The sequence below is a fragment of the Lipophrys pholis genome (genome assembly GCF_963383615.2).
Source record: "Lipophrys pholis genome assembly, chromosome: 10".
NCBI lineage: Eukaryota > Metazoa > Chordata > Actinopteri > Blenniiformes > Blenniidae > Lipophrys > Lipophrys pholis.
Window position 1 is genome coordinate 15137993 of NC_137640.1, and position 11428 is coordinate 15149420.

At 41.2% G+C, this 11428-nt stretch overlaps 1 protein-coding gene across 2 annotated transcripts; it reads right to left on the reverse strand.

Annotated features, from left to right (window-relative positions):
• Positions 1 to 632: 632 nt before the first annotated feature.
• Positions 633 to 11192, reverse strand: matk (megakaryocyte-associated tyrosine kinase). 2 transcript variants are annotated; one of them, XM_080474166.1, is made up of 13 exons: positions 10924 to 11192; positions 10782 to 10819; positions 9267 to 9380; positions 9052 to 9167; positions 8072 to 8291; positions 6171 to 6264; positions 5932 to 5997; positions 5706 to 5805; positions 5437 to 5521; positions 4822 to 4895; positions 4479 to 4674; positions 3709 to 3795; positions 633 to 2046 (listed from the first exon to the last, which is right to left on the reverse strand). In XM_080474166.1, the coding sequence occupies exons 2-13, from the start codon at positions 10788 to 10790 to the stop codon at positions 1819 to 1821; spliced, it is 1389 nt and encodes a 462-aa protein (XP_080330292.1). In that variant the 5' UTR covers positions 10791 to 10819; positions 10924 to 11192; the 3' UTR covers positions 633 to 1818. The 2 variants fall into 2 exon arrangements, with proteins under 2 accessions (XP_080330292.1, XP_080330293.1); XM_080474167.1 differs by having other exon boundaries at positions 1083 to 2046; positions 10946 to 11169.
• Between the last annotated feature and the right edge of the window lie 236 nt (positions 11193 to 11428).

An 11428-nucleotide genomic window follows, 5' to 3' on the forward strand; every position in this document is an offset into this window, starting at 1 on the left:
GATTCAAGGGAAACTGACAGAAACATAAACACTGTCGAACCCTGCAAATATCCAACAGCACAAAACTATACAGTTTTGATTTACATATATATCCCACTCATTCCCATGATCTTTATCTCAATTAATATATAGAACACAACCCGTAGTATATGAGTAACAAACATTACATATTGACGGACTGGTTTCCCCATTTCAAACATGAGTTTTTCAGATTTACATTCTATGCACGCTATTTCTAAAATACCCTCCTGCTGCTCACAATCACTTTTTATCATTCTATTTTATGAAAGTACTTAAGATGTTATATATTTTATTATAGTCAACAAATCCCAGGAAACAAAAGCCAACAATGCTGCAGCCCGTCTCATGCCTGCAGCTCTCAGCCCAGCTTATCTGTGCTTAACATAAGTCTTCATGAAAACTTGCCTGCTCATATCCTCATAGTTTTACACAAAGGTGTACCGGGCTCTGGCAATGCAGAAATTACAGCCAACCCTTTATGGCAGGGGTGTGAAACTAACTTTAGTTCAGGGGCCGCATAAAATCCAGTTGTATCATACTGGAGCCAGTCCGATTCAATTACTATAATAAGGTATAAATACTGACAACTTCAAATGTTTTCCATTGTTTTTGTGTAAAGATGGACGAGTAAATCATAAACAGATTTTCCAATAAAAATTGGAACAATATACAAAACCTTTTTTTCTCTGCCAATGACATTTACTCCACATTTGGCATTTAACTTCTCAGGGCAAAATGATTTCTACAGATTACAGCTTGCGTGATTTTCACAAATTCCCCAAGTGGCTTTAATGCAAACATGAAATCACTTGATATAAGGTCTCTACCTTCCACTGCAGCATTAATGATCTCTCATTGTTGAATTATATAAGATAATCTGACTGAAATGACTAGAATAGAAACAGCATTAACACACGATTTGACTTCTGCGACAGGCTGGTTTTGGTTGCTTTGCCATAAGTTTTGACACTGCTGCCTTTTGGCCAAAGCATGTTAAACGGTATGTGTGTTTTATTGGCTTATCATTAGTTTTGTGGTCGTTTACAGCATGAGCATCATTTGACAATTGGTGGAACATCTTTTTTTTAATGTATACAAGTTCAATGCAAAAGCAATGGTCCAGAGGAGTCACAAAAAATATGACTCACAAAAAAAAGCAATGGTCACAAAAAGTATAACTCCACAACCAAAAGTTGGTGGAATTGATATCTTGAAGGAATGAAAAACAAAATGCTTGTATCGAACTTCAATCCATGTAATCGTTGTTGCAACATTTGCTTAAATCCTCTAGTATGACCGTGGTCGTGGCATGAAGGAGCAATCAAGAGATCACTTGAATAATTGAGATTCCTTTTCTTGGAAACACTCATGTCTGCGAACTAATCCATGCTCAGAGATATATTCTTGTTGGATGTGAAAGTTTGTATTTTGTGTTGTTTTTTTTAATAATTCAGTTCAGGTCAACACAGAGGCATGAACATCCACAGAAACACAAGTCCAACGTAGGAAGCCATAGCGTGTAAGACTGACTGACACATTTCTGCTCAGCTGTTCTCCAAAGAGCAACATACGTTCAGGAGTCCAGTGATTTTGCATCTTCATCCTCTTCTGTATCACATAATGATCGACGTTAACCAACTGATGTTTTCCCAGAATAATACAAATAACCAGTTCAGGTGGTCGGCAGGCAGTTTTAAATATCCACCAGAAATCAGAAGGGGGGGGTATTGTTGTATGTTTTAACTCACCAACAGCTGATGCTGCTTTTCCATGCTGCTGGAACCTGAAAACTCGAGATTAGAAAGCAGATCCTGAAGTGACGTCTTCCCGGTGCTCCAATGGAATGCCTGGTCGAAGCTCGGTCATCTCTCGCTCAAGTTTGTCCCTCAGCTTGGGGAAGCCAGGCCTCCTGCGAGGCTCCTGCTCCCAGCAGAGCCTCATCAAGGAGTAAACGCCGGGTGGACAGTCCTCTGGAGCCGCCATACGATAACCCCCCTCGACTCTTTCCTTCACCTCCACCAGAGACTACAGCCCAGCAGAGACGGACAAAGTAACTGATGTGTCACAGTTTTCACAGGGTTCCGTTTTCAATCACACAGGCTGGTACATGTTTCTAACATCAACGTTTTGGCAAACACCAAGAAAAGCTCCAGCTATAAAAGAAAGCGTATAATATTCAACATATATATTTAATTCATTTATCTGATTCACTTTCACCTAGTAACAAATCATTTTAAAGTGTTAATATTGTCATGGCCTGTAGGTTAGTGTCGTGTTAATGTCATAGAATATTAAAATAACCATTGTACAGAGAGAGCGAGAGATAGAGAGATAGAGAGAGAGAGAGAGAGAGAGAGCCATAGTGACTGACTTTCTTCTCTCGCAGTATATAAACCTGTGTGGTTTCTCATTCCACAGAAATACCCGTGTGTACAGTATATGTTAAACAGGCAGTAATTGGTAGGTAATTGTTTAAAAACATGTCACCTGGAGTAAGGTGCAAAGCAGACACTCGGACTATGTGGTACTAACTGATCCTGTACTTAAGCCTGCCTGATCCCGATGAAACTTTTGTCTTCAATGAACTGTTGGCCAAAAGACAAATCACCTCAGTGGTCAGAGACCACAGATTACACCTAAGAAAGCAGCTGTTCCAAAGAAAACTGTGTTGGAGCACAGCAATTTCTTCCACTTCAGAGTCAATCTACTACTGTCAGCAAGATCGAACCACAATGAGTCCTGCATCTACCCACAAGCAACCACCTCCTCTGACGTCTGCTGCACAGATTAAGAATCACTTCCTCCTCCTACATTACAAAGTTCATTGAATACATGAGTTACCAACTAACTGAATTAGGTAGTGACATTATTTCAGCATGTTGTCGGGTCAAATTACACAGTGACCTGATTATTGTGAGACCAGCTCTGTTAAACCTCCTTCCTCATTGACGCACAACCATGTCCTGAAGTTACTTCCTGCTCAGACTCTTTAAGTCAATCCACTGATGACGGTCAAGTGACAAATCTGACCACTATCCCTGGCTGCTTTTCCACTGACACACACACACACACACACACACACACACACACACACACCCACACACCACATAATAGCGTAACAGAGAAGCCGATCCTGACTTGACACGGTAGCAGAGTTGCACAACAAACTCAGCACGTCTTCCATCCATCCATCTTCTATACTGTTATCCTGTTCAGTGTCACAGGGTGTTGGAGCCAATCTCGGCTAACTGTGGGCGAGGGCAGGACACAACCTGGACAGGTCGCCACCATCACAGGGCAAACACACACACACACACACACACACACACACACACACACACACACACACACACACACACACACACACACACACACACACACACACACACACACACACACAGGAAAAGAAGACCACTATTGCTAACAATCAGATAAGAAGGTGCTCTCTGGTTATCTACTGGTTAGAACTGCAGAGAGAGAAAAACAGTCCCACATGCATAAGACATGTTTTGTTTTTTTTGTTTCCGTTTTGTTCTTTTTGGTAATTCATCTGACAACTGGAAAAAAGATTTTTAATGGGCTTAATGACAAAGATGAAGCATATCTGCCAAGCTCCTCTGTGCGCTCCCACACAACCACGTACAAACACAGATACACTAACATGTCACATTTTCTGCAGTTACATACCATCTTGGGGTAAGGCTGTCGGCCATATGAGAAGATCTCCCACAGAAGAACGCCATAACTCCAAACATCTGACTTTGTTGAGAACTTCTGCAAACAAATGTATGGACAAATAAGTAAATTGAGCGGCTTTCAAAAAGGACACCCTCTGTAAAGATGTTAAACAACGGCAAGAAGAGCCAACAGAGATCATTGCTTTTGTCATTAACTAGTGTTTTTGGGTACTTGCACTTTTATTAATCATCTTTCAAGTGTGTAATTTTACTTATATTTCCCACTGAGTGAGCCCACAATTTGAATTCATATTCAAGTATTTAGACAATTTTTGTAGTAAATCAGTTTATTGTTTTAATGAATAAATCCCACTTTTGTTTTTACATTTGTTTACAAAAAACAAATAGCCAAACTTTTATCACTATAGTGTTCATTTGAGGAAAATTGGTTTAACAGGTAGAATTGAATGCCTGCTGTTCACAAGAAAAAACAAACATCTCACAATCAATAAATTATGTTTTTATAGTGATATTTATTGGTACTGAGGACTTTGTAAGCACAGAAATAGTAGTAGCACTTAAGTACAGATTTTCAGTATCCTTTCCATCTCTGCTGCTTTCTGATTATGAATTTATTTTTTTTGTTATAGTGTACACTGAATAACTGAATTTAAAAAGTTATAATGTGTCAATAAATGTGCATATTGTTTATGTCTGTCTTCATGTTCTCTGTTTCCTATTTTAAAGACATCACTTCACAAATATACACAATAAACCAACCTCTTTCTTCAGAGCTTCAGGCGCGGTCCATTTGATGGGCAGTTTGGCTTTGTCGGACACTTTGGAGTCGACTTTGGTCAGTCCAAAGTCACTGACTTTTGCGACCCTGTCGTCAGAGACCAGGACATTACGCGCTGCCAAGTCTCTGTGAACCAGCTTCTTGGATTCCAGGTACTCCATTCCTTCACACACATCACTGGCAGCAAGCATGCACAAGCACACACACACACACAAATATGCCAAACAGAGGAGCACAACATACAGTGAAATGCTGTGCACACAGGTGAGTTAGACATTGCCATCCATTACATCAAATTATTTAAAAGCAAATGTTGAAACTCACAGAGCAAAGCGAAGTAGCTGAGTTTTATTGACAACTGTACGCCCCCGAGTCCGAAGAAAGTTAACAAGATTTCCCTGCAAAAACAGAAGCACAGGCCAATGTGATCTAACGCATCTTCTGTACCAGCGTTATCCACCTCAAGGTGGCAGTAGTCTTCATCCAATTTCAGTTTACAAGGGACAGACTCCACAATCAAGCGGCAACTCATATTTTGAAAACTGTCACATAAGACGGGCTACATTTTTTTTTTTTTTTTCATCACATCATGTTGCACTAATGTTGTGATAGTGGCACAGTGTGTAGCGGTCAGCACTGCTGCCCCACAAGAACACTCATGTCATGTTGGACTCGGTCCAGATGTTTTTCTTCGCACATGCATGGATTTTGTTTACCAGGAAAGCTACTCCAGCTTCCAGTTCATTCGATTGGTGAAGTTGTTCAAAGATGTAAATGTGTTTGTAGGTGACTGTGAGTCTATCTGTTAGTCCTGTCCGATGGATGGATGGATGGATGGATGGATGGATGGATGGATGGATGGATGGATGGATGGATGGATGGATGGATGGATGGATGGATGGATGGATGGATGGATGGATGGACGTCATTAAAGTTCACCTTAGTCATGAGCTCTGTTACAATATGAAGGCCTTTGTGAAGGATGACCCCCAACAACCGCACCAGGTTTTTATGTTGTAACTTCCTGTTAAAAGTGAATTCACATATAAAAACAGGAGTGTGAATTAACAGCGGATGTAGAGACAGCATTGAGAATTGAGAATTGAGAATTGAGAGAAGTAACTGAAAATAAAACAGACTTTGTCACTGTTCAGACAGGAGGTAGAAATGAGGAAACATTACAACAGAGTGAATATACTTGGACTCACGTCATGACTGTGGTCTCCTGCAGGAAGGCCTGAGCTGTTACGTCACATTTAATGGTCTTCACTGCCACCCTCTGGCCAATATACTCTCCTTCATACACAGCTGGAGGGTGGAGAATCAGACATTCATATCCTTACTGATGAATTATAATGTGCCATGCTCATTAGTCTGCTTTCTTGTAAGTTTGCTCTGAGAATAAAAACACAGAAAAAAAAGAGGGGGACTCACCTCCAAATTCCCCTTCGCCAATTTTCGCTCCCCACTTCAGTTTTGAGATGTCCAGTAACCATCCAGCTGGAGATTACAGATCCATGACGCTTAACTTAACTTTGATCATTTGCTAAAGATATCCTAAAGCACTGGAGATCACTGACTGTGAGCCGTATTAAACATGAAAAACTTATTGTGATGCCGTGTTTTATCCCACAGAAACAGTTTTAGGAAACACATCATGACGTCACACTCACTTTTAGATAGCTCCAATTCAGCAGACTTGGTTCCTTGTTTCTGTTTCGGCTTCAGCAGAGTTGTAGCAATTGAGCCTTTATTCTTCGAGTAGAACTGCAAAGATGAACACACACAAAGACCATGCATACTGTATAGAAAATTGTAGTATTCATTTCTGTCATCCCCACTGCTGTGATTATACCTGGTTTCTGTTTGAGCTGATGAGTGTGTCAAACTTATCACAAACATAAAGTGTTTGGATCCTCATATCAATATAGAATGAAATTCTTTTCTCAATCTCTTCACAGTGTCTCTCAATAAAGCTTGTCAAAGTCTACCTGCCGTCTACAGAAAGTTTCTAAAGCAATCAGGAAGCTTTTTGAAGACAGTGGTGCGACTTGTGGTTTGATTCGAAAAGAGAGTGAAACCGATATGCATCTCACGCAGTGTAGAGCCCCTCCTTACTGTCACTGTAGAGCCTCTTTTTCTCTCTCACGTCATTACAGAAAGTAAAGCTCAATTCAACTCCCTCACTGAGTGACGACCTCGGCTACTGTTGTGAATTTGGTCAGCCTGGATTTCTGCTGCTAACCGGCTGTGAGCAGCCGAAGCACATAGGACATGATTCAGCTCAAATATTCAGCGGTCCTCCCTCAGTTTCTCTTCAAAAGTAACTCAGCCGATGTGACTCAGGCCTGAAGCCATCTGAAGCTCGCTGATAAGATGCTTCTGAGCCAGAGCTGCCATCTCTGTGGTGTCTATCTCCAAGCCCAACTGCAGCCAAGCTTTCCTTGCAGCCTCGCACAAACACAAAGCCAGACACAGATAAACCTTAAAAGGAACTGTCTCGTGAATTTTCACCATCTCTGCTTGGTTTTGGCACACGCACTGCATTTATTTTAATTCGACTGTCAGTTCTACTGATTCGGGCTGACAATCATTCTGGTTATAAATACAGCAGGCAAATGGAAAATGTCCACATCACAAGTTGTCACAAGTGATTGGCCTTCATATGGCCATGAGAGTGACTTTCTAACTTTGGAGAGCCTCACATTAGTTCCGGCCACTATGACGTAGCAGTTCCTATTTTTACCTGAATGTCTCAACAACTGCTAGATTATTTTCTGTTGTTGTTGTGAGCTCTTCCTTTTTCTTGTCTCCAGGAAGTAATAGTTTAATTTTGTTCTCTACTTTGTGGGCTAATCCAACACTGATGGAAACTGCATAATAGATGGATGGAAGAACTCCAGCAGGTAGCATGGTGGAGTCGTGGTTCAAACGTCAGTGAGAATATCCAAGTTTTATCTCAGACTGCTACATTTCTCTGTGAAGTTTGTATTTTAGAGTGATTTTCTTTTCTCGACACCATCTTTAAGAGCTTGAACAGAGGCTTATGAGGTTCACTGGTGATTCCACTTAATTCTGCAGGTGTGAATATATGTCTCTATGTCTCAGTCAGCTGAATGATTGTTGACCTGTCCAGGATGTTACCTGACCTTGGACTGATGTTAGTTTAAATTGGCTTCAGCACCAAATGTCCAACTCACCTATAATGTCTGGAAAATTTCAAGTCGACATACTTCTCCTGTTGTATTACAAAACAAACAAAACTGTATTGTGGATGAATCATTATGAGACATAAACCTGATGTGTTTCGGTTTGAAGCAAACAAAGTTTTGATCTTTTCGGATCACTTCTCTTCTCCGAGAACCTTGGATGTAGGCAAAGCTGGGCCTGAAAGTTTTTCTCAAGTCACAGTCAAGAAGGTATACAAAGACAGACTTCTTGAATAACACATTTAACCAAATGGTCATTTAATTCTATTTCTAATCACTTTCACGTGAAACATTCACAGTGGTGAAAATCCCAGCGGGGTTTGATTCAGGATAAGTTGGTGTCTTTTTAGTTTGAATGCTCCTACCTCTATCATGTCGATGAGATTGTAGAAATACTGCAAATTATCGATGGTCAGTTTGTTGTCTTTATAAATCACACGGTAGTGGACGACCTCGCCAGAGACACTAATACACAGGACGTAGTCTCCAGGATGGCGAATGCTTTCTCGCACCAGGAAGAGGCCATCCTCGGCCGGCTGGAGTTTACACACCGCCTCTGGACCAGAGATCTTCCCGTGAAACCAGCTGACGAGAGACAACGACAGATCGAGTCACATTCACATTGAGGGAACGTAGCAGGTACACCTTGAAGTATCAAGATGTCTATTACCAGGACACTTCTGCTCGTCTCAAAATTTGAAGAGAAATCATGATTGAATAAAATGAGTGGAGAGTAAAACCACTGTTCATCTGATTTAAAAAATAAATTGAAATAGACTTCAAGGCAAAAATGTGCACCCGTTGCTGAATTTATTTACCAGATATTTCAGGTTGATTTTAATTTAACAAGCCCGAGAAGCGTTATGCTTTTTTTGTCTATGGATCCCACCAGCAGTTAATAATAATACCTCCTATTTTGAATATCAGGAAGTGTTGCAGTCAACCAAAAGCTACCACTTGGCTAATTCTACAAGCCCTGTGAGGGGGAATCTCTCACTATCAAACTCCTTTCCAGATTGTCTCTGTGAACAACAGTCAGTAGATCAGGCTGATACACTCCTCAGTCACACTCTTAACAGATACATGGCCAACTTCATGTTTCAAAAACATTTGAAGAAAAGGAAGTTGTGGGGATTAATCTTTACAATGTGAGTTTGCATGACCACACTTCAGACCATGCAGCTGTGGTCATGGGATCGGTTGCTAAGGTCACTCACAGAAGCAGCTAAATTTAGAGACAAGCAGGTTTCTGTGTCACAGTCACAATGCATGTGGCCGACGTCAAAACATTCAGGCTTCCCTCTGACAGGATTGGTCGTGAGCTCCAGCGGAGGAAGAGTCTTACGGCATGAGGCTGAGGCTGGGGTCGACTCGAAGAGCTTCTCTTTCACGCACATTGGTGGAATTGATGAGTCCTTCCTCTCCGGTGGTGTTGTGTCGGGCCTTGTAAAATCCCTTCCTCTGTGAAAGAGCAGCGTCCGCTTATATACAATGACTTCTCCAAACGAACTCCATTATTTCAATGCAGCTTCTCTAAAATGTGCTGATGGGTGACCGTACCGTGCTCGAGTCAACAATAGTGAGGATGTCTCCTTTGTGGTACACAAGCGCTCCAGGTTTGACTTTCCTGTGGTCTCCTTTGGCTACACACTGTGTCCCGGCCGCCCAACTCATCTGAACCAGCAGAAATAAAAGAGAACTTATCAGAGGCATTAGGATTCTTCATAAAACTAAAAGGGATGTCTTTACTGAGGATATTTACAGAAATATCCACAAAACATGATGTGATAGTTGTTGTTTTTTTAACTAAACTCCATATTCATTATGTAATTATTGCAGACTTTAGTATAAAAACTAATTGGTACTGTAAGTGTTTTCAATAGCACTAAAACAGTTGAAAAAGTTAAAATTTAGTATTTTATTTTAATTACAAATGTTTTGTAACAGTCACCAGAGTCTATTATTAACAGTGGGTGTATATAGGAAGGAAGCAGTGCTGTAGTGATGAGTAAGAGCAGACTTTGGGGTTTTTCTGTGCATGCTCTTCCTGTGTTGATCATTTTTAATAGGCTGTAGATTTGAATGTGTGTTGCTGTGTGGTGACCTGTCCGGGGTGTACTCTGTGTCCCCTCTAAGTCAGCATGGATTGAGTCCAGACTCTGACAACCCTCATTTGGATAATGTGGGTTGGAGATGGATGGGAAATAAGGCAAAAGTGGTTTTGGTTTGCTTTTCTTAAATGTGGATATTAAGTGATTTTTTTTTCTTTTGTTATTTTATCTTAAACTGATACTTGTTCGGTGCAGCAGACAAAAAAAACTTCTTTCAAGACTATTTTAGGGAAATCTACTCATTTAGTTTGTTGACTTATATTTCTCAGTTTGTAAACAAAGTATATCTCTGTTTTGAAATACGGGTGAGATTCACTTGCACTAAAACCCACAAATAAATGTTCTCCATTTCTCTACTGTTTTTTTTTTTCTTTTATGCCCACTCTCATCAAAACTAAGAACATATGGGACTGAAGCCTATCAAGGCCAATACAGGCAGAAAAGCAGAGTATACCCTAAATATAGACAGACAGATAAATACTCTAACCCTAACTCAAAGACAGAATCACCAGCTACTGACGATTTAAAGCCACCACTTCACCAAACAAGTGTATCTTTAGATTGTAAGAGGAATTGCTGACAGGCAATAACAGGCAAGGCATGCAAACGCCACACAGAAACTGACCTCCGGTTAGTCCCGATAGTTTGGTCACAATAGGTCTCATACTGCAAGGTTGATCAGCAGAGCTGTGACTATGTTGTTCACATCTTTAAACATACAGTAGATTCAATGGCGCAATTATATGTTCGCACCATGTTAGACCACTGCCCTTTACCATCGACTCTTGTTATGAGCTGTCAGAACTATTTCACATCACATTTCCTATTGACACGAGTTTCTTTTAATATAGTAAATCTGATTTTGGATTTCTACATATTCCTATGTTTAAAATCACGATTTCCTCTCACAAATCATCGCACCCAGGATACATTTAGTAAATGTCAGGGTAAGTACAGTACATACCTTTGCCATCAGCTGGTCAGGATGAGGAGAACATCCACCTGTCAAGGAGGAGAGACGTGTCCCTTTACAACCAGCTGTAAAAATGTTTGTGCTACGGTAAAAATCTGGGTCGAGACTTCTCAAAGTGAAGTCTAAAACGCACAAATATATAAGAATGTAGGAACCGATCTTGCGTCCTGATGGTCGAGGTGTGTCGGTCCCTCCGTGGACACTGGACGGCTGCTGCTGCTGGCGCTCCTCTCCCGGACACTTCACACCCTCAGTGCTCCTCCTCCTCAGTCCCGTTCATCTCCTGACGCTCCCACGGTGAACCGACTCCGCTGGAGCCGCCTGTGTTCTCGCAGACGTCCTGCCAGACGAGCGGTGAAAACACTTCCTCAGTGTGTCTGTCAGCGTGGCGACGCACCGAGTGACGCCGAGGCTGAAGCGCAGCTCCTCCACCGCATGATCACTGAGTGGAGTATGCATGTTCTCCCTGAGTCACGTTGTTATGGTCTCCTGGCTGTAATTGAACCATTCCGGTGGCCTACAAAGGCGACCCCACTCTTGACCAAAACAATCAATGAAACGTCAAAATCCAAATTGTTAAGGACTTTTTTTTCCTTCTTCTTTAGGTGGCCACAGTCCTCTTCCACACAGAACTATAT